We start from the raw sequence: 21,846 nt of genomic DNA, 5'->3' as shown, positions 1-21,846 counted from the left end.
AACTGCGTGTTATTGTGGTGGAGGATAGTGTTATGTGTAGTGTGTGAGTTGCAGGAATGTTGGGGACAGCACAAACACCCAGCCCCCGAGCAATTGGAATTAACCAATGAAGGTTAAAATCCCCGACCCGGCCGGGAATCGAACCCGGGACCCTCTGAACCGAAGGCCAGTACGCTGACCATTCAGCCAATGAGTCGGACAAACCATCTATGAAAGCCAGCAAATGAAGGCAATTAATAGATTCAGTAGGCTTCTGTTCATATATAAGGCTTTTCTTGCTCTTCTGCACAGAATTATACTGGTACTTTCATTTATTTTGCTACACTGCAAAATGTTTTGCACAGATTAATATAAAGATGACAAAGTGAAAATGATATGAAAACTTGTTAAAATGTTTATTGCACCACCGTTACACAGTTGGCAAAAGGAGTAAGTTTACTAAACTGAACAATGAATAATGTCTTCTTTTAATTTCATTTATTTTTTTACATAAAAAGTTTTCTAGCTTGTCATGGAATTTATTATTTGAAATTGGTATGACATAGCACTTGCATTAATCCTGGATTAGCGTAAGGCAAAGAGCACTGACTATAATTCAGGGATTCTTATACTTCGCAAAATTAGTCCAGATCACCCCTAACTTTATGTAAACTTGACGACTATAATCTTATTAGATATACAAAGCTATTTCTTGCTGACCTACTGTTTGGAAGCTGACAAAAATGTAAGTAATACATGACCCACGAAGTTAAGTACAGTACCCTAATTTAAAAAGAGGACCACAATGGAACATTTGTCATTATGCTGTGTTGCTCTTTTAATCCAAAACATTTCATATATTTATGACATGAAAGGAAATTATTATTTAAGAAAGAAGGAAGAAAAATATATTGTGTTAACCTTCATATCAAGGGACAAAAAATATATAACATATATTGTTGGCTTAGCGTAGGCCTATTTTTGAAATTAATAGCTCTTGCACCAAAGAACATGTAAAGAATTATGGTTTTTCCAGTACAATATCATTAATAATTATATAATGTGAACTGACTTGTTAATGGACAAACTTTACAATACCACTTCCATCTTCTACTAAATATTTTGGATTATATTGGAAAATACAACACTGCATTATCACAAGGATCCTAAGAGAATATAGTTTTTCTTTTTTACAATAAGGCACAATATTCCTGTGATGTTATTTTAATTTTTATTAACTTCCAAGCAGTAGATCAATAAGAAAGAAAGAAAGTTAATAGATATGTCAGCCTACAGTAATATTATAGCTGTTAAGTCTGCATGGATGCAAAGGTAAGCTGGACCGATTAAGAAATGTAAAAGAATCCCTGCATTAAATTCAACACTCTTTGCTGCATGGTAATCCAAGAATAATACAAGTCCTACATGATACCAACATCAAATATAAATTCCATAATAATTTTATGACAGCTAGAAAACACTTAATACAGTACCGGTACAGTATAAAGCAAGATCATACATTTAGAGTCAAGATCAATTAGGTTATGTATGGTATTGTGAAGGAAGCTCCAGCTACAGATAAAACACTTTTTGCCCGACTGTAGCTCAGGAATAAAGCAAGTCTGCATAGGCAGAGATCAGCTACACTATTACACTGTAAAAGAATCTCCAACTGCCAAGCCAACACTTGTGGCCCCACAGTAGTCCAGGATTAAAGCAAGGCCTGCACGATATGAACCAGGTAAAAATACACGATTCTCCAGAGGTGAGTATGTGCCATTTCTTCGAATAGTTCCAGTCCCTAGGACAAGTGATTTTTCTTGAGTAAAGGTACTCTGAAACAGACCATAGAGCAGACTGAAACTCAAAACAATATCAGTGAAAATCTGTTAGATTAAAGATGATGTTTAATTATTGCTATTGGTTTTACATCATACAAACTACTACAATGGTTTTTTGAGAAGCCAAAGAGCAAAAAATTGTTATCCTATAGGAGTACTGACGTGAGGCTGATATATTTGAGCACACTTTCAAATACCACTGGTTTGAGCTAGGATTAAAGCAGTCAGTCACCTTGGGCTCAGAAACACAATAATCGTCGCCGTAAGACCTATCTGTGTCGGTGCGACGTAAAGCCAATAGCTATATAGAAACACAATACTCTACCATCTGAGTCACACAGTATATCAAGATCACATTTGGTTGAATTGAAGATCACATGAAAGTTTTCAGTTGGTGTGGTTTGTAATCGACTATCAATATATTTTGTCATTGATACTCAAGTCTCAAAAATATTGATACCGCAATGGATTATATTGGAAATGAATATCAATACCAACAGTGATTGTTCGATGTTAATCGTTGGATGCAATAACCAAATATTACAAACGGTGGAATAACTTATAATAAAAATATAACCATTAGAATGTACCTGTTAGTTGACAGTGTCCCTGACTTCTGTTTCTACCCACTGTTAATGTGTAAGCTGTTATTTTTAAGTCACTAGTGACAAAACTAATTTAGTTAACTAATTAAAGTAATGAAATGGGTTAACAACTCTGTGAATTAGTTTCCAAAGGGCTCTTTGTACATTATATATATTATACATTACAATCCACCTGAGGCAAGGACCCAGCCAAACAGTGCTCAGCAAGTGATTGCTATTGAACTTGTGCTTTGACATGCACAGCATAATTTCCTAAAGTTTAGAGCTAGAGAGAAAATGTGTATGACCGCTTTTGTAGAAAACTAAATGTTAGGTCATATTCTGGGCTTTATTTTGTGCTTCGACTATTGCAGGGATATTGGAGATGGTACAAACACCCAGTCCTCAAGCCAGGCGAATAAATAATTTAAGATTAAAATACATGATCCAGCTGGAAATTAGACCCGGGGTACTCCGAACCAAAGGCCATTATGCTGACTATTTGACTATTCAGCCAAGGAACTGTTTAATGCCTTATTTTTCTTCAGGTGCCATATTCAGTCCACCTGGAGAAAGTATCCCTCCCTCTCTTTGGCTAATCTGAAGTGTTATTCAGTGTTGTTGATACCACTCCAGTCATTGATGTTTTGGAGCCATAATATCAGTGGTTTACCAGTTTCTCACCTGCCTGTAGTCTTCCCTTGGAATATCAGGTGTAGTAGCTTGTACTTTCCACCCCATAGAACATGACCTAAATGGGCTATTTTGTCATCTTTGATCATCTTTGCCAGCTCTCGCTCTGATCTAGCTCTCCTGAACACTTCATTATTTTGTTATAAAATCTGTCCAGGCTTTTATGAGCATTCTCCTAATGCATTCACATTCCAAAGGCCTCTAATCTGTTCAAGGAGGAAGCTTTAACAGTCCAGGTCTCTATTCCATAAAGCAGTGTTGACCAGATATAACATTTCAACAGTTATATGCCTATATGCTAAAAATCACAAAGGTCAGGTCACGATCATCCTGCTACCATATGTGGCAGTAGACAGTACTACCTGCGACTGTCTGGCCGAGGGAAGCAGCCATTACTGAACTTGACACCCAAAGGAGGGACCAATGGTAACAGACAGAGGAGCCCCCCTTTTAGAGGCCAGGTGAAACCTTTGCGTAGGAAATGACACATGAATTCACTGGAAAGAACATGGTCAATGGTTTAGATCAGGGCCTCTCAGGGTGCATGAGTGTGGTGCCAAGGGGAAGCGATGCACAGTGCACGGAGCTCTTGTGTTTCGATTTGCACACATGAGATTTTGGGCATTTGAGAGGCCCTGGTTTAGATGGCAGAAAGAGGACCCCAGTCCCAACGGCAAATAAGACGGAAGAACTTTCTCCTATCAGCAATGTCTGTACTTCAGTGAAGCTGTTGCAAAAGGCATCTGTATTCCTAAGGAGTGGCCTAAAGTTACACCTGGCAGTAAAGCAAAGCAAAGCAAAGTCACCTCCGTACAGGCCATGAAGGCCCTTGGAGGAGTGGAAGGTAAAGGCTTCCACCATTGTTAACCTTGGCAAGTGATGGGGTAGAGTGGTTAGCTCTATGCCCGGCCGCCTTTGCCCCCGGAATTAATCTGGTACTCATTTTTGGTGTAGGCTGAGTGAACCTCAGGGCCATATGCACCTCTGGAAGTGGAAATCTTGTTTCTTAAGTTTTACGACTTCCTAACGGGGATTCGAACCCACGTCCTTCCGGGTGAACCGAGCACGCCTTTACCGCCTCGGCCAGGCAGCCCCTACATCAATGACAGGATAATGAAAATTAGACTGAGAATGAGGAACAACGTGAAGGACTTCATACAAGTGTTTACACCACAGACAGGGAACAAACAGGAGGATATTGAAGAATTCTTGGAGAAACTAGAAAAGGAGATAACTAATGTGGAAGTGATTATCATGCGAGACTTAAATGCACAGGTGGGAAATGAAAGACAAGGAAAGGAAGAAGTAATTGGACCATTTGTCAATGGTTATTAAATCTATGGCCACTTCATGAGGACACTGGACACTAAAAATGGGTTTTTCTACCTCTAGTGTCTATGATGCTGTAAATGCTCGAACTCCACTATTGGCAACCCTGAAGATGGTTTTTGGTGGTTTTCCATTTTCACACTGGGCAAATTACCTTAATTAATGCCATGGCCACTGTCTTCCCACTCTTAGATCTTTCCCTATCCCATCGTTACCATAAAACCTATCAGTGTTGGTGCAACGTAAAGCTAGTTGTTCAAAAAGAAATGCTTAAGCATACTATTCACAAGTAGTTCAATGACCTCTGCCGGGAATCGCTCCAGTAATGATGTTCTCAACTGTGTCAAGGTGGTGTTGTCATGTTGTCTGACATTCCTTCCAAATGTATCAGATATGTGTTCAATGGAGTTTATGTCAGGACTACGAGTTGGCCAGTCCAGGGTTCGAATCCCAACTTCCTGCACGTACTACACAGCACAGCAAGCGGTATGGAGGGGGGTGTTATCAAGCATTGGCATGAAATTATGACCAATGAAAGGTGCTAAGTTCATCACATGGTCCGCCACAACCTATCTGGGCACTGATGTCCCCTCATCTATGAAAACTAACTCAGTGCGGGCCACATTATTGATGCCACCTCATACCACCACCAAGCTGCCTCCAAACTGAGCCCTCCAGGAGAAAGCTACAGCACTGTGCCTCTCATTGGACATTATAAATTTTCCAGCTAACTCATTCTTGGTTGCCAGCATTTCACCCCAGTGTGCCAAGTTGGGCTCATCAGTTGGGAATCAACATCTATATCATCAGATGGCCAGGCAATCATCAGTTTTTTTAAATGAGACAAAGTCTCTCATAGTGCATTAGCACTGCGGTGGCTCCAAATAGCCTATGCAGTGGCCTGCACGGTATGCACTAGCCATTCGTCTTGGTAGGTGTGCTATTTACCAACTGATGAGCCCAACTTAGCACACTGGGGTGAAGTGCTGGCAACCAAGAATGAGCTGCAAAATTTGTAATGTCCAATAATGGACCATTATATTGGTATTATAAATTTACTCATTTAGGACAAATATTTCAGGTTCCCTATGGAAATCAACATCTGTATCAACTGTGCCTCTCTCCAGACCTCCACACTCACTCTCTTCCACCAGGAGACCCGAGATCAGTGAAGAGAACAGAGGCCCACTGCTCCTGGTCCCATCCCAGATGATGTCTGGCAAAACAAAGATGTGCTTCGCTGATATCATTCAAGCAGAGATCACATGCAGGTCTCCTGAATGAAAGATAAGCTTCTTGTAACCTCCTTCTTACCATTCACTCACTCACTCACTCACTCTCACATGTCTGACATTTTGCTGTCAATTTCTTCCCTGAACTGCTCTGGTATGATGAAATGGCGTATGGCTTTTAGTGCCGGGAGTGTCCGAGGACAAGTTCGGCTCGCCAGATGCAGGTCTTTTGTTCTGACTCCCGTAGGCGACCTGCGTGTCGTGATGAGGATGAAATGATGATGAAGACAATACATACACCCAGTCCCTGTGCCAGCAAAATTAACCAATTATGGTTAAAATTCCCGACCCTGTCGGGAATCGAACCCGGGACCCCTGTGGCCAAAGGCCAGCATGCTAACCATTTAGCCATGGAGCCGGACTCTGGTATGATGATCTGCAGGAAGGTGGGATTCAAACTGTGGATTGGCCAGCACGTAGCACTGACATAAACCCCACTGAACATGTATACGATATGCTTGGAAGGAACATCAGATAATATGACAACACCACCTTGGCATAATTGAGAACATCTCTGCTGAAGGAGTGGGGGCTGCCTTGCTGAGGCAATAAAGGCATGCTCCGTTCACGCAGAAAGACATGGGTTTGATTCCCTGTCAGGAAGTCAAAAAATTTAGGAAATATATCCACTTCTGGAGGTGCATATGGTCCTGAGGTTCACTCGGCTTACACCAAAAATTAGTACCACGTTCATTCCAGGGGGCAAAGGTGGCCAGGCACAGAGTTAACCCCTCTACCCTATCAAGTGCCGAGGTTAAGGATAGTGGAAGCCTTTACCTTCCACCATGCCAAGGGCCTTCATAGCCTATATGGAGACAACTATGCAATTCTTTTTCTGGAGTGGGATCATATTCTGGCAGAGGCCATCCAACAACTTGTGAACAATAATAATATTAAACAAAATACACTTCATACTTGAGCCTGTATTGTCATAAGTATTAACTTGTGAAATTCTTATGTCAAATATTCCACCTTTACTATACTGTGAATCATTTTTATGGTTAAGACTACATTAAGCAATAATAAAGACATGTTCCGTCCTGCTTTTGGGACATCTTCAGTGAAATAAGAAGAGGTTAATGTAGTCTTAACAATAACAACAATTCACAGTATTCTGAGGATGGAAAATTTGACATAAGGATTTCACAAGTCAATAATAATATAATATTTTGGTTTTTACATATTACTAATTACTTTGATGGTTTTTGGAGATGCCAAGATGCCAGCATTTAGTCCTGTGAGAGTTCTTTACGTGACAGTAAATCTACTGACATGAGGCTCTGATGTATTTGAGGATTGAAACTGCCAAGTTGGGGTCAAAAGGCCAGTGCCTCAACCATCTGAGTCACTCAGCTCAGCAACTTGTGAACAGTATGCCTCAGCATTTATAGTGTCATAGATGCTAGAAGTGGAAACACTTGTTTCTAAGTGACCAGTGTCCTTATGAAGAGTACTACAACATTAACTTTGTTTTCTAGCCTGTACATTTTATTGTTATTTCAGTTGACAAAATCCATCTGAGAAGAAAACTGGATGTGATTCCATTCCTCCAGCAAAGATGTTCTCAACTGAGCCAAGGTGGTAGTGTCACATTGTCCGACATTTCTTCCAAGCATATCCAATACATATTCAATGGGGTTTATGTCAGGACTATGTGCCGGCCAGGAACTGCAAAATGTAAGGGAAATTGTGAGTTAATGCATGTTGTGAAACATGTTTGGTATTTTTTTAATAGCTAATATCTAGCTTTTGTTAAATTTTAACAAATAATCAAAAACGGATACATTTTAGTGGAATAAACTAAGAATCCATGCAAGGAATTAATACATGGCTAAATTAAATATATTAAATCCCATAACAGGTTGCCCATGAGCGGAATTTCATATATTAAATGGTCAGCGATCTAGCTTTACCAGCACAATTAGTAATAAAAAAAACTCAACAGATGGCAGTAAATGACAATTTTAGGTCTGGTTGAAAGGAGAATCATCAAATAGAGTAGAATTGTCTATCTGCTAGCCTTTTAGAAGCTGTGAAAGGCTATCATATTCAGTCCAATGTGCATCGCGAATTTTGAGACCAGCTTTTTGTGATTTATATAGCTATTTTGCAACATGATTAGTAAGAAGAGAGTCAGTGAGCAACAGATTGCTTCAATTTTGGACTTTACGGATGGCGATGAAAGAGATTTTTTATTTGAAAAGTCTGAAGATGGAAATTAAAGTAGCAAGTCTTCTCAGTGCAAGAGCGACTCAAGCACCCTGGAGAATGAAACCGCTGACGAAAGGACTGACATGAGAAACTTAGACTCAGGAATTTCAAGTACCATTGAGATACACCGTTTGATTCAGCCTTCCCTTATGATGAAGTTTTATGCAGGCCAACTAATGTGCGACATGATTATAAGGTGGCTATTCCCCTGCAGGTGACTGTATGGTACTAATGTCCAGTGAGCACATTTTACACATGATTTTGAACCCTACTGACAGGTCATATCGTCCGCTTGCAAAACATGATACGTTGAAATCATATAATACCAATATTGTTAGTCCGTTATTGGACATTATAAATCTTCCAGCTAACTCATTCCTGGTTGCCAGTGTTTTGCCTCAGTGTGAAAAGATGGGCTCATCAGTTGGGAAATAGCACACCCACCAAGACGCATGGCCAGTGCATACCGTGGAGGCCACTGAGTAGGCTACTTGGAGCCACCGGCAGTGCCAATGCACTCTCATAGTGATATCGACCTCCCATAATGATATGTTACTTCATGAAGGTGGTTTGAAATTTGATTTCAGTTACTTCCACACTTTGATCCTTTGGCCTGTATTCTCTCATTCTTTCACTCTGCATTCCCCTTGTCTCTTCTGTCCATGGTGTTTGAGTCTGGGATCTAATGTTTTCTTGGAGACTCTATGTTCTTTATTGTAGACTTGTAGGCTTACTTACTGCTGACTTCCAATCCTTATAATTCCATTTCTTATAGATTATTTTTCACCTGCTATTGTCAATGCACCATACCTTTCCTGGTTACAAAGAACCTCATATCTGGTTGTATAAGTACAGGAAAGTATCAATCAAATGTCCTTGTGTGTGTTCTTTTCTCATCCCCCTCCCTCTCTCTCTCAATCTCTTTTTCTCTTTCACTCTCTTTTCCTCTCTCTCTCTCTCTCTGCTTGGTTAATCTTCCCAGGTTCATTCTGTTGATATGTCTGTACAGTATGGCTCTTCTCTTCCAAATGGTGTCCAAGTTCTTTTGCATCTTGAGGTACAATTCTTCGTTACTTTTTTTTCCTGTATGATCCACCTTCTGTTATTTTAGGTCCACAGAATCATTCTCTCCATGAGTTCTAACTAACAGTTCAATCCTGCTTTGTGAGGTTTAGGCATTCAATTGCATTTACGGCTTCCAGATGTATCACTATCTGGTAGTGTCACAGTTTTGCATTGATCAAGATCTTCCTGTTGTAAGTGTTCATGATTAGTTTGTATATAAACCTCATCTTGTTGATCCTTGAATTAGTGACACTTTTTCTCACAAGTTGTTTTCTATCCATTCTCCGTGGTATTTAAGTTTCTACACTTTCTGGATCCTTTCCACCTCTACGTTCATCCATCTTGGTGTTGTTTCGATGATGGTCATTTACTGCGTTTGTATCATATTTTAGTTCAAATTTACTTACAATTTCAATTTATTCTTGATGTACTAACAATTAATTGTTCAGATCTCTCCTTTGTTATTCTAATTCACAACGCCATATTTCAAAATGCAGCAGAAACATCAGGCTTGAATCCATGTTGAATCACTCACAGATCAGCAAATTTTCTGATGGAGGCAGATAAAAAAATGTGAAATTTTTCCTTCAACATATTTGCAATATCAAAGTAAGTGGTTTTGCAATGCGAGTGTGATTACTTAGTAAGTTAATTGCATAATAATAATAATAATAGAGGGTGATGTTTGATTTTAAGTGTGAAGAAATCAAATTTCTTACATGAACTGAAGCTTTTTGGGAAAACTACACATCTCCAAATGCATCTAGTACGTACTGAACTTGCAACCTGCAATAATGCTATCCCATGAAACAGTGTGTAAAACATAATTTCACTGTACACCAACAACACCTAATAACTGTCACTTTATCACATTTATCACATAGTTCTTTCAAATTTTTCAAAAATAATCTGTTGTGTTTCAGAAATTGTTTTTGTGCTTTTCTAATAGTCCAGCTAGAACACAACCGTACTGGTGTGTGTGTGTTGAAATTGGAGAGAGGAACTGTTGGAATGCCACGGATTGTAACTCCAGGATGTCGTCATGCTGTTGTGAGGCAGCTGCTGCCTGATAAATATCAACATTATGTGATAGTTCACAAATCATGCACTTGTACATACAAGAAAAGTATCTCTCAAGAGGTTGAAGTTCATACATAGTTTTAGCAGGTATTACCTTAACTGTTAGCTTGCTGGGGTTATGATGTTCTTCCTCCAGAATTTTTTAATATTTTCTGTGTCTTTATGGACACCATAAGAGTCCAGAAGAAGTAAATTTCATGCACTTGAATAAGAAAAGAATTCTTCTCTCAAAAATTGAAGTGAACAGTGGTTTTGACATCTTCCCTGATGAAATCCACTTTAAAATTAAATTTTCATTCTTGAACATATTTCCTTCAACTCGTATACCAGAGGGCTCATATAAAATGACATAATTCACGTTTAGTTTTCCCAATTTTGACACTATAGGCATGATAGTGTATGAGTGTGTGTTTGCTCCCTTTGATTGTACAACACCTCTTACTTCAGATGTGCCTTCAACCTCCAGAGTTCTTCCCATTGCTGCTTCTTTGTTAAAGCTGCATTCATCCATGTTGTATATCTGATCCTCGTTACATTTCTTCATGAATAAATTGCAGTCATTTTAAAATGCCTGAATCACTTGATCATGTTCAATATATTCTTCAACTTGTCTTTCAGTTATGTAGGTTGTGATTTTACGACTAACTAATGCATATTTTTTTTTTTTTTTAAATGGTGGTCTTAAGCTGCACTTACTTTCAAAGAATTCTCATCCACTTGTAACTCGTGCACCTTTAAAAATGCTGTCTTTTTGAGGACACTTTTTTTTTCACCATTTGATTTTCTGACCATCACCACATGAATTCGTGGAAGGTTAATTTATTTATTTTCTTAATTTTATCCTTGATTGTCCTTTCACATACTACAGTCTTTCATTTTGTTGACTTATTGTTCACTGGTGAGCCATGCATATGCATGTTTCATTGATGACCAGGACTAACTACTTCTGACAGGTTTTGGAGACATCGAGGTGTTAGAATTTTTATCCTGCAGGAGTTCTTTTATTGCCAGTAAATCTACTGACATGAGGCTGACATATTTGAGCACCTTCAAATACCACCAGACTGAGCCAGAATCGAACCTGCTAAGTTGGAGTCATAAGGCCAGTGCCTCAACCGTCTCAGCCACTCAGCGTGGCAATCTATGATTCAATTTCTTCTTGTGATGTTTAGGTGTTCCTGGAAGTACTCAATAATTCACAATTTATTTATTTTTTCTCTTTTTCCTTCAAAATATATTTCTCTAGGTTTTTTTCTTTGGAGAAGGAACATACACTGATCTTGACTGTTGCAAACTACTGGACTGCCCTTTTGAAGACGACTTTGTTTGTGAAACATTGTTTTCTGAATAATGACATAAATCTTCATCTGGCTTGGACTTGTCTAATGTAGTTCCACTTTCTACTGTTTCAGGAACGTAGCTTTTCAACACTTCGCACATTTCATTCGCTACTCCAACTTTTGCCTTTGTAGTGTTTGAATTTTTATACTCTCATTTTCAAATTTTTCTACAAATATTCTAGCAATTTTTAATAAATTCACTTTGGCTTTACCATCTATGCCACTACGCATTGACTCACTTCTTATAAGATACTGGCAACTGGCACTCCATGCATCGCATTATGTGTTCGTGAAGTAAGAATTGCATCTTGTAATATTTTCAGTCAGTTGTCTTGTAAAATAGTCAGCCCCATGTTTCAAAACTGTCTATATAGTTATATTAAGTAAAGGAAAATCAAACAATGTGAGAAAATTATATACAGTAAAATCTCGAGAACTTCTGCAGGGGCAACAACAACAACAACAAAGAAACATGTTAAGTGGGAAAACGTACTACTGAATATATGAATAAAATCTATCCAACAGGAATATGGAAACACTAAATAAGATTTTTTCTGACATGAGGGCATTTTACCTTGTGTATCCGCGGGTGTAGTGTAAACTACATCTACCATTTCTAAAGATGAGAGGAAAATATTAAAAGGGGTGAAAAACAAGAGAGAACAAATAAGAAAACCTTTTCTGTTCAGGCTTACAAAATAAAGTGCACTAAAAATTGTGAAGAACACCAAACAAAAACTATGAAAACATGAACGCGGGGGCCAATAAAAATATCGAAGTATTATTGCAGATCACACTCTTTCAACACAAATGTCAAGAGCATTTTATTTCAGAGCAGTGGGTTACTAAGCATTATTTTCTGGTCACAATCTTTGACAATGAATTGGAGGTTACACTCGACCATGTGCAACTGGCAGGAATGACTTTGGCTGCCATCTTTAATAAACTTTGACCAACTCGAATGACAAAGTCAAAACTCGAAAGTGCAAATTCAACATTACCGACCTCTACACACTTCAAGATGCAGATGCCAGTCTACTTACTGACACATTTTAATTTTGTCTTCATTTGTAAGGAATTTCATGACTTTTTCCACATCCATAACTAAGCTATAATAAGACAAATATGCACCATGCTAGTCAATTTCACATGATTTTGTTCCTAATCCATATATAGGTAACCGTATCATGCAACAAATATTCAATACACTTCATTGTACCACTCAACACAAAATAAATTTCTAACTTCTGAATGGAATGTGAAATACAAGCTATAGGCTCACTATGTTATTCAGCAATCTACCTGCTACCTGGCAAGCAAAACTGAACATTCCCGACGCTAACGACTTGTTCCTCGAAGTTGCAACCTATCCTGTCAAGTTCAGGAATTTTAACGCCTTTTTCTGTAATCATGCAACTGTGATGACAACTCTTACTTTAGAAATTACGTTTCTTTCTCAAGGTCTCAAGGAATGACAAATAACATTTTCAGGGCTAAGAAAAATGTGATCGTAATAAGCAGTAATAACGAAAATTCATGCCTCAATAAGTAAGGTATTTTTAAATAGATTTAATAGAGTGAGAATGTTGTTTGTCCAACCCTTGTCCCGTTTCCCTACGGGGTCGGGTATGAGGTGAGATGAATTTGTCGTGGCGGTTTTTTATGACCGGATGCCCTTCCTGACGTCAACCTCATCAGAGGAGTTAATGAGAGATGAAATGAATGACGTGATATATGATAGTAGGGAGAGGGTGAAACCCGGTGCCGGCACATAGCCTACTCCTGTCGAATAGCACCAAGGGGTCTGCTCAAGGCTTAACGTCCCCATCCGACGGACGAATCACCATCAACAGCGTCATATGACCTCACTCCATATGAGCACTGTGGAGAGGTTTGGAATTTAATCCAGGCTTTTGGCACGCAATCTAGTGATTAGAAATTGTATACCACCACCTCCCCTACCCTGCCGGCCAACATTCTGATGGTGAAAATTTTTTCGACCAACGGGACTCGAACCGGCTAACCTCGGTATTAGACCGTTTTAGACTTCAGCGCCTTAACGATCATGGCCACCAGGCGGGCTATTATTAATAGAGTGAGAATCAGGACTTGAAATTGATGATGTGCTAAGCAGGAAAACATGTTAATGAGCAACACACTAATGTGGTTTCACTGTATTTGCCCTAACAGAATGTTTGGTTGTGAGCTCAAATATCTTGCATACCTTACATCTCAGATCCATAGAAGTATAACAGGCTTCATAGTCCACATACAGTATGTCATATCATGAGAAATAAGTTAGAAACTTTTTTGCAGTTTGCTTTATCAACACAGATGGGTCTTAGAATTTGTTTTACATGGCACCGACACAGATAGGTCTTACGGCGACGATGGGATAGGAAAGGGCTAGGAGAGGGAAGGAATCTGCTGTAGCCTTAATTAAGGCATAATATATCAATGTATATGCAAGAATTGTGTCTCTGTTGTGGTTTCTGGAGGATCTTTGTGGCTTATTTAGATGTGCTGACCTAGTGTTGGTGTTGTCTAGTAGTTTTACGACCTTTATTTGCTGTTATTGGTGTTATATTTGTGAAAGTTTTACGCCCTAAGTGGCAGCCATTTTGGATTTGCTACAATGGTTCCAGAGATAACACTAGATAGAAAGGCAATTTATTATATCTGTCTATAAATTCTTACTCTAAGTATCAGGCTTCTAGTCCAATTTAACATAATTGGCATGGAAACCACGATTCATACAGGAGCACTACGCTACATATCTGGTGTTGCCTAGACCACAGAATATGTATTGTTTAATTACATCTATGCCCTATCTAAGTAAACCACTCGTACTTAGTCAGCCGTTGTTAGGGCAGGGTCGATGTTGCTTCACATCCGTAGGTTTTAACCTTAAAGTGCTCTACACATGTCCCCGGGTGGTGTTACAAAAGCAACATAACTGGTTGCCAGACAATCTTTCCAGATCTCCTGGCTACATGGCAAATACATACCAAACTGAATAAGAAGATGACCCAACACTATATCAGAAGCCCTTTGCAGGGCCAAACATCTAGAAAACTTGAACCAAATATTAAAAGATGTCAACTAAATATTGAGGGCATTAATGGATCATCATCATTAGTCGTCGTGCTCATTACTGAGCGTCGTGACCTCATAACTCCATCATTTCCTTGTTGCAACCTTGACAAGATGTCTCCATCCCGAGCGGTTTTCACATTTCGTTAATATGACCTGAAGTGGTAGCCCAGTGATCTTCTTCGCCTGATCTATCCATCTGCTTGCTGTTCTTCCTCGTGGTCTACTGCCTTCAATTTTGCCTTGTAAAATTACCTTTTCCAAGTTCTCTCCATCTCGTCTTAAAATGTGGCCAAGGAACTGGAGGTAACGTTCACTCACACGGGAAGATAGGCATTTCTTGATGCAGAGTTCGTCCAGAATGGAAACATTAGTTCTTTTTTCTGTCCAGGTTACATGTAGCATTCTCCGCCAACACCACGTCTCAAAGGCATCAATGCGCTTTTTGTCTTTAGCATTTACGGTCCAGGTCTCACAGCTGTACAAAAAGACGGAGAACACTAGTGATTCTACCAAGCGCATCTTCGTGGCTTTTGATATTGCCCTGTTCTGCCAGATCTTAGTAAGTTTAACCATTGCAGCACGACCTAAGACAATACGTCTTTTTACCTCTTTATCACAGCTTCCCGTGTCATTAATGACAGACCTCAAGTATACAAATTCCTTAACTATATCCAGGTCCTTTAGGTATCCCGTAAGTTGGATTTCACCTTGCCGATCAACTACCATTAGTTTGGTCTTTTTGATGTTTATTTCTAGACCATACTAAAGACTAGTGTTCTTCACCCTTGTAAGCAAGTCATGAAGTTCCTCTTCACTACCAGCGATGAGGGAAGTGTCATCTGCAAAGCGCAGGTTATTAATTTTTCTGCCACCAATCGAAATTCCACCATTCCAGCCATTGAGAGCTCTTTTGATGACACACTCTGCATAGATGTTGTAGAGTTGAGGTGATAATATACAACCTTGCCTTACTCCATTTGTCACATTGAAAATGCCTGAGAGATCACCATCCACCTTTATGATTGCTGCGTGGTTTTTATACAGGCTTTTCCGTAACGATATTAAGTGCAGTGGAACTCCAAATTCCTTTAGCACCTGCAACAACTTGTCCCACATAACACAATCAAAGGCCTTTTAGTAGTCCAGGAAGCAAATAAAGGCAGGAACACAAAACTCGCGACATTTCTCGATTATCTGTCTCATGTTCAGGATAGACTCTTGTGTTCCTTTACCTGCAACAAAGCCTGCTTGTTCTGCGGATATCTGAGGTTCCAGGAATGGTTTTAGGCATTAATTTATTATGTAGAGCAGAACTTTGCTTGCATGGGATATTAATGCAATAGTACGATAATTGGAACAATCCCTTATAGACCCCTTTTTGTGAAGAGGGATTAGTATTGATGTTGTCCAGTCCTTGGGCCATTCACCAGTTTTCCACACCATATTACATACCAAATGTAAAACATAATATCGATGTAGTTGCCTTACACGAAACTCATGCTTATAGTAAAGATCAACTTTGTTCTAGGGGGAAAATACCAGGATATGACGTCATTGGCACAATATACCATCATGCCTATGGAGTAGCCACATACGTCCGGAATGATATAGGAAATGCCCATCTGCTATCACCTTCAACGAATGACAATATTCACTCAGTGACAATCAAAATTGGGGAACTAATCATCTGTAATATCTACAAACCACCAAGCTTCTCTTGGCCAATCCACGTTATTCAGACGTACCAATATCCTCCAGTCTTTGTAGGGGACTTGAACAGTCATCACACACAATGGCGATACAGAGTATCTGAAATCAGCGGCGAGGCCTTAGTAAACTGGGCAGATGAAAATAATATTCATCTTATTTTTTATGCTAAAGACCATAGTTCCTTCCGGTCAGGATGTTGGAAACAGGAATACAACCCAGACTTATGCTTTGTCACAGCTGATGATAAAACATCACCTAGTCAGCACTACCCACAACATTCTACCAGATTTTCCTCATAGCCACCACCACCCAGCTATAGTAGAAATTGGTACAAATATCCCATTTATAACCTCAATCCCATGACCCAGATGGAATTTACAAAAAGCTGATTGGAATGCCTTCTCTGAAAACCTTGATTAATATCTAGGCTGGATCCCACCATCTGTTGATAATTATAACGGATTTGTTGGAGCCGTTATCAGTACAGCAAAAAGGCATATACCCAAAGATTAACATAAAGAATATATTCTAGGCTGGGACGAGAAATGCAAAGAACATTACTCCATAACGATTTTCAAAATAGTGGTGACAAAGAAACAGCAGGTGAACTGATACATAACCTTGATGCTGCATGCCAACAGAAGTGGATAGAAACTACTCACAAAATCTATTTCAAAGTATCCAGCTGAAAAGCATGGTCTCTGCTACGAAAATTAGGAGGAGCTAGTCGTATCATACAAGAAGATAATCTCATAACACCCAACAATATTGCTTCACACATTGTTAAAACTTCTAAAGGAATAAATGATCATGCGACTACAACCATTATTAAACAGGAACTCAAAAAACTAAAAGCAACAGCTGGATCTACAACAGAACATTCAAACGACATCACCCCCAAAGAGGTTGCAGCAGCAATAAAGGATATAAAACTCGGTAAAGCTCCTGGCTTTGATGGCATACTTCCCGAGTTTCTCATCAAATCTGGAAAATATATGAGGACATGGCTAGCAAAATTCTCTACCTCAATTCTAAAAACAGGAAATATACCGCAAGAGCTTAAACGCAACAAGATAATTGCTCTCCTTAAACCAGTTTTACCATCAAGTTCGGAACCTCCACTGGAATGAACAAGTTCCCTTAAGATCAAAGCAGATTCTATTCCAATCATACTTCACCCCATACTAACATATGACCTAGAAACCTGCACAACAACCCAACAAGTGGATAGCAAACTACAAGCCGCAGAAATGAAGTTCCTACATACTATGGTACAGAAGAGAAAAAGGGACAGGGTAAGGAATGAAAGAATAAGGGAGGAAGCTGGTGTGTACCCATCCCTGAATGAAAAAGTGACAAGGGCCCGTTTGAAATGGTTTGGCCATGTCAAACGATTGGACGATGGAAGGACAGCAAAACAATGGCTACACACAGTCGTAGCCGGAAAACGACTGGTAGAAAGACCTAGGAAGAGATGGCTGGACCAAGTGAAAGAGGACATAGGAACAAGAGGAGTCAGCTGGGATGTCATCTTGAGAGAAGAGTAGTACATGGACAGACAGAAGTGGAGAGTGCTCGTTAACCACACCCGGGCAACTGGAGTGGAAAACTGATGATGATGATGATGAAACCAGGAAAACTTGCAGATCCTGTGCAGAGCTACTGTCCCATTGCATTGCTTAGTGTGATATATAAACTCTTGGAACGAGTATTGTTTAATAGGATTGGCCAAACAATACTTTTGGCGATCCCTGTAGAACAAGTTGCGCACTCACGTCACATACTGAAGCAGATTTTCAGAAGAAGATGTAAACATCTGTGGCTTTCATTGATTTGTCAGCAGCCTATGACACTGTCTGGCGGCAAGGCCTACTCTACAAGCTGATGAAGATCATTCCATGCCAACAAGTTACAAAGCTTATTGATAACATGATTGGAAACAGAGGATTTCAGGTCATTATGGGAAAACAAAACCAGTAGCCAAAAATTCCTCCAAAATGGCCTCCCTCAAGGTTCTGTTCTAGCCCCACTGCTCTTTAGCCTTTATATTGCTGATATGCCAGAAACTTTCAGCAAAATATTTGGATATGCTGATGATTGGGTCATTGCAACTAGGCACACTCACTCTGAACCCATGGAAGAAACTCTAACATCTGATTTGAATGTGCTTGCAGAATATTTTCGAAAATGGAGACTTCGACCAAATGCATCAAAAACAGAGGTGACTTGTTTCCATCTCAACAACAGACAATCCAATAGGACTCTGGAAGTCTACTTTGATGGTACACAACTTACCCACAATAAGGAACCAACATATCTGGGAGTCACATTAGACAGGACCCTGTCGTTTAAATCACATCTCACAAAAACTGCTGCAAACCTGAGAACAAGAAACATCACACAAAAACTTTGTGGAACTACATGCGGATCATCCGCCACAACTCTGCAGACCTCTGCATTGAGCTTGGTATATTCTGCAGTGGAGTACTGTGCACCAGTATGGTTGAACAGCACCTATACTAACAAAGTTGATGTCCAACTTATTAGTACTATGCGCATTATTACAGGAACCATCAGGACTACTCCCAAAATCTGGCTGCCTGTCCTAAGTAACTACCACCCCCTAACCTGCAAAGGAAAGTAGCTTTTATCAGAAAATACAACAAGATCCTAGCGAACCCTGGACTAATGGGACACTCTGACATCTCGAACCTCAGAATTAACCGACTCCGTTTGAGACATCCACCTCTTGCAACTGACATCAATCACATCGGGTTCAACATCACAGATTCCTGGAGGGGAGAATGGGTGCAAAATGCTCCAGCTACATGCCAGGCAATGCCATGCATCAGTAAGACAGTTCCAGGGTTTGATCAACCTCGCAACATATGGTCAATGCTCAACCGTCTCAGGACGGGACACGGAAGATGTGGGGATTCACTTTTTAAATGGCGAATGCTGTCCTCACCAGTATGCGACTGTGGTGCATCGCGACAAACTGTTGAACACATCAGGGAGGACTGCAGCATCAGAGCATATGGAGGGCTATATGAAGACTTCTTTTAGCAACCCCAAAATGTATTGAGTACATACAAGGCCTAGATGTTTGTTTGTAGTTTAGTTCACTGATTATTGTTGTTCACTTGTAATAATATAATTGTATGCCATACAATAAATAAATAATAAATAATGGCGACAATGGGCTAGGAAAGGGCTAGGAATGGAAAGGAAGTGGCCGTGGCCATAACTGAGGTACAGCCTAGTGTAAAAATGGGAAACCATGGAAAACTGTCTCCAGGGCTGCCAACAGTGGAATTTGAACCCACTATCTACCAGATGCAAGCTCGCAGCTGCACACCCCTAAGTGCATGGCCAACTTGCCTGGTAAAAAAAAAAAAAAGAGAGAGAGAAACATAGGAATTTATAATTGTTTTTAGTTTGAATAATCAACTGTAGTCATCTTCTGAATATTGATGTAATATTTGACTTCTCCATACTTTCTAAAAAGCTGCTTAATCATGCCTAGTGTTCTTTGTTGAACTTTTTACATACATGTAATTCTTTCAGTATTAAATGGATCATATAGTTAGAAATAGGAAGACAACTATACTTACTGAAGGAAATTCAGCCACGGCATAGAAATTTGCATTTACAAGTTGCTCTATTTGAGCCTGAAGTTCCCAATCCCAGAATTCTGCTTTTTGATCATTATCATCAGGAGTTAGAACCAGGAGCAAATACGTGCTAGAAGAAAATATATTTCATGTTAATAGAAACAACAAGGAATATGTTACCAAATGCACGTACCCCAGGAATACAGCAAACAAAGAGATTATATCAATCTAATTATTGTTATTACAGTTTTACTTCCATTACAGTAGTATATTTTGCTAGTGGTTTAATGATGCCCTAACACATACAGGTTATCTCACACAGAGAAACATAGGAACAAACAATATGATATACACACTGTCCTATCATTGCTTATCCTATTATTTGTTTCTATTCATGTTTCTATCTTTCTGTACAGTGAAATCTTGATGCAATGATACCAGGCAGTCAAGAGAAAATAATACTGTAGAGGAAATTATCGTTAAGTTATATCAAGGATTTAGCTGTGATCATTTTCATTTCAACAAGTGAATATATAAACATCCCACAATTGAACTACATTAATTACCTCATGATTCATACATAATATTTAATTCTGACAGAGATGAGATTTGAGAGCACAGAGCACAAAGACTACAGAAATCCCCTCTCCACGGTACACTGTACTCGCCTCTATCATTCAATAGGAGAGATCCACAATGCTCCACAAGGCCCCTCCCATGCTACCCCTCCCCTCTCTGCGAGCAGTGTACTTTGCCCAAAACTTTCCATGACCACAGTCCTGGAATAGTGTTTGGTGACAACAGACTTAGCATCGGCAGTGTAGATAAGTACGTAAGTTTGCTATTATATTAATACTTGTATATTTATTTTATTTTTATCATTACTGGTTCATGTTATCACTAAACTCTCTATCATTGAGAATTTTACACAATGTAAACAATACTGTACATATATAAGCATGTTGTAAGTGATTTGATAGAAACTGAGGATGTTCTTGTAGAACGAAACATGTCATTCTTGTATATTAGTGCATATTTTACAGGTATGTTTATAGTGTTATAATTTATATTGTAATTGCTGTGTGTTTGACAGACTGGAAAGTTTTTATTGCATTAAAATCTAGCATGTTCCATTGGCAACAGTGTACTGTACACTTATCTACTGTGTAGTCATTTTTGTCCTGCTTGACCAAACTTGTTTTTCACATTAGGCAAACAAGTAAAACATTCACAATATTGTACTTTTGGTAGCACTGCTCAACATTACTTGAGAATGTCAGAAATGACAGTCTGTTTCACATTCCTTATAGACAAGGAAATACACAAAGATCTTATTGAACCAAGAGCCAATAAATGATTTTCCAGAACACATGCAAAACTTGAAAGAAAATTCTGGAGTGCTTTATAAGATGCTATATCTTCTGTTGGAGTTAATAACGTTTCACCCAGATTTTATCATACTGGTCTTCAACTTCTGTCTCATTACTCTGAAATTTATTCAGAAGGGTTTCTTCCGTTAATTCTGGGAAAACAACATTTTCTGGTCAGGTATTCCTCTGCTATTAGAGCAGCCTCACAAAATCATTCACCATGGTTTGAAAGAGCACTACATAACATTCCCACACCCTCCTCCTACTCTTCAAAATTGCCAACAAAGGCATGTTTCTCGCAAGAGAAACCCGCTCTCCTCCAACAGTACTGTATGGCCTCTGATTTCACTTATTGCCAGCTTACAGCTATCATCTCATGCACGTTCTTTACGTCAATACAGTGAGGGTTTACGAAATTCCTGTCTTAACTGATGATCCTCACCATTAAATTGCCTTTCAGGCACTTTGTTACTGCCATGTAGAACAGGGGTGCAGTCTGCTTGGTAGTAGAACCTCTACATTTTGCAGAACTGGCAGCTGTTTGTTAGCTGTGCAATTATCTGCAGTAAGTGCTATGTTTCCTTTCCTTCTCCTTCATTACTGAATCCAGTTCCAGACGCAACTGCGAGAATATGGGACTGG

The 21,846-nt window shown here is 39.3% G+C and overlaps 1 protein-coding gene across 1 annotated transcript in view; it reads right to left on the bottom strand.

Annotated features, from left to right (window-relative positions):
- Positions 1-471: 471 nt before the first annotated feature.
- Positions 472-21,846, bottom strand: part of LOC136875752 (neuronal cell adhesion molecule) — a 75,867-nt gene continuing 54,492 nt past the window's right edge. The window contains exons 5-6 of the mRNA XM_067149326.2: positions 19,835-19,964; positions 472-1,814 (exon numbers count right to left, since the gene is read on the bottom strand). Coding sequence (XP_067005427.2) covers positions 1,629-1,814; positions 19,835-19,964 — 316 coding nt within the window. The 3' untranslated portion in view covers positions 472-1,628. The remainder of the gene's footprint in view (positions 1,815-19,834; positions 19,965-21,846) is intronic.

This window comes from Anabrus simplex, chromosome 6, assembly GCF_040414725.1.
Source record: "Anabrus simplex isolate iqAnaSimp1 chromosome 6, ASM4041472v1, whole genome shotgun sequence".
Taxonomy (NCBI): domain Eukaryota; kingdom Metazoa; phylum Arthropoda; class Insecta; order Orthoptera; family Tettigoniidae; genus Anabrus; species Anabrus simplex.
This window is presented reverse-complemented; position numbering and strand designations above follow the sequence as displayed.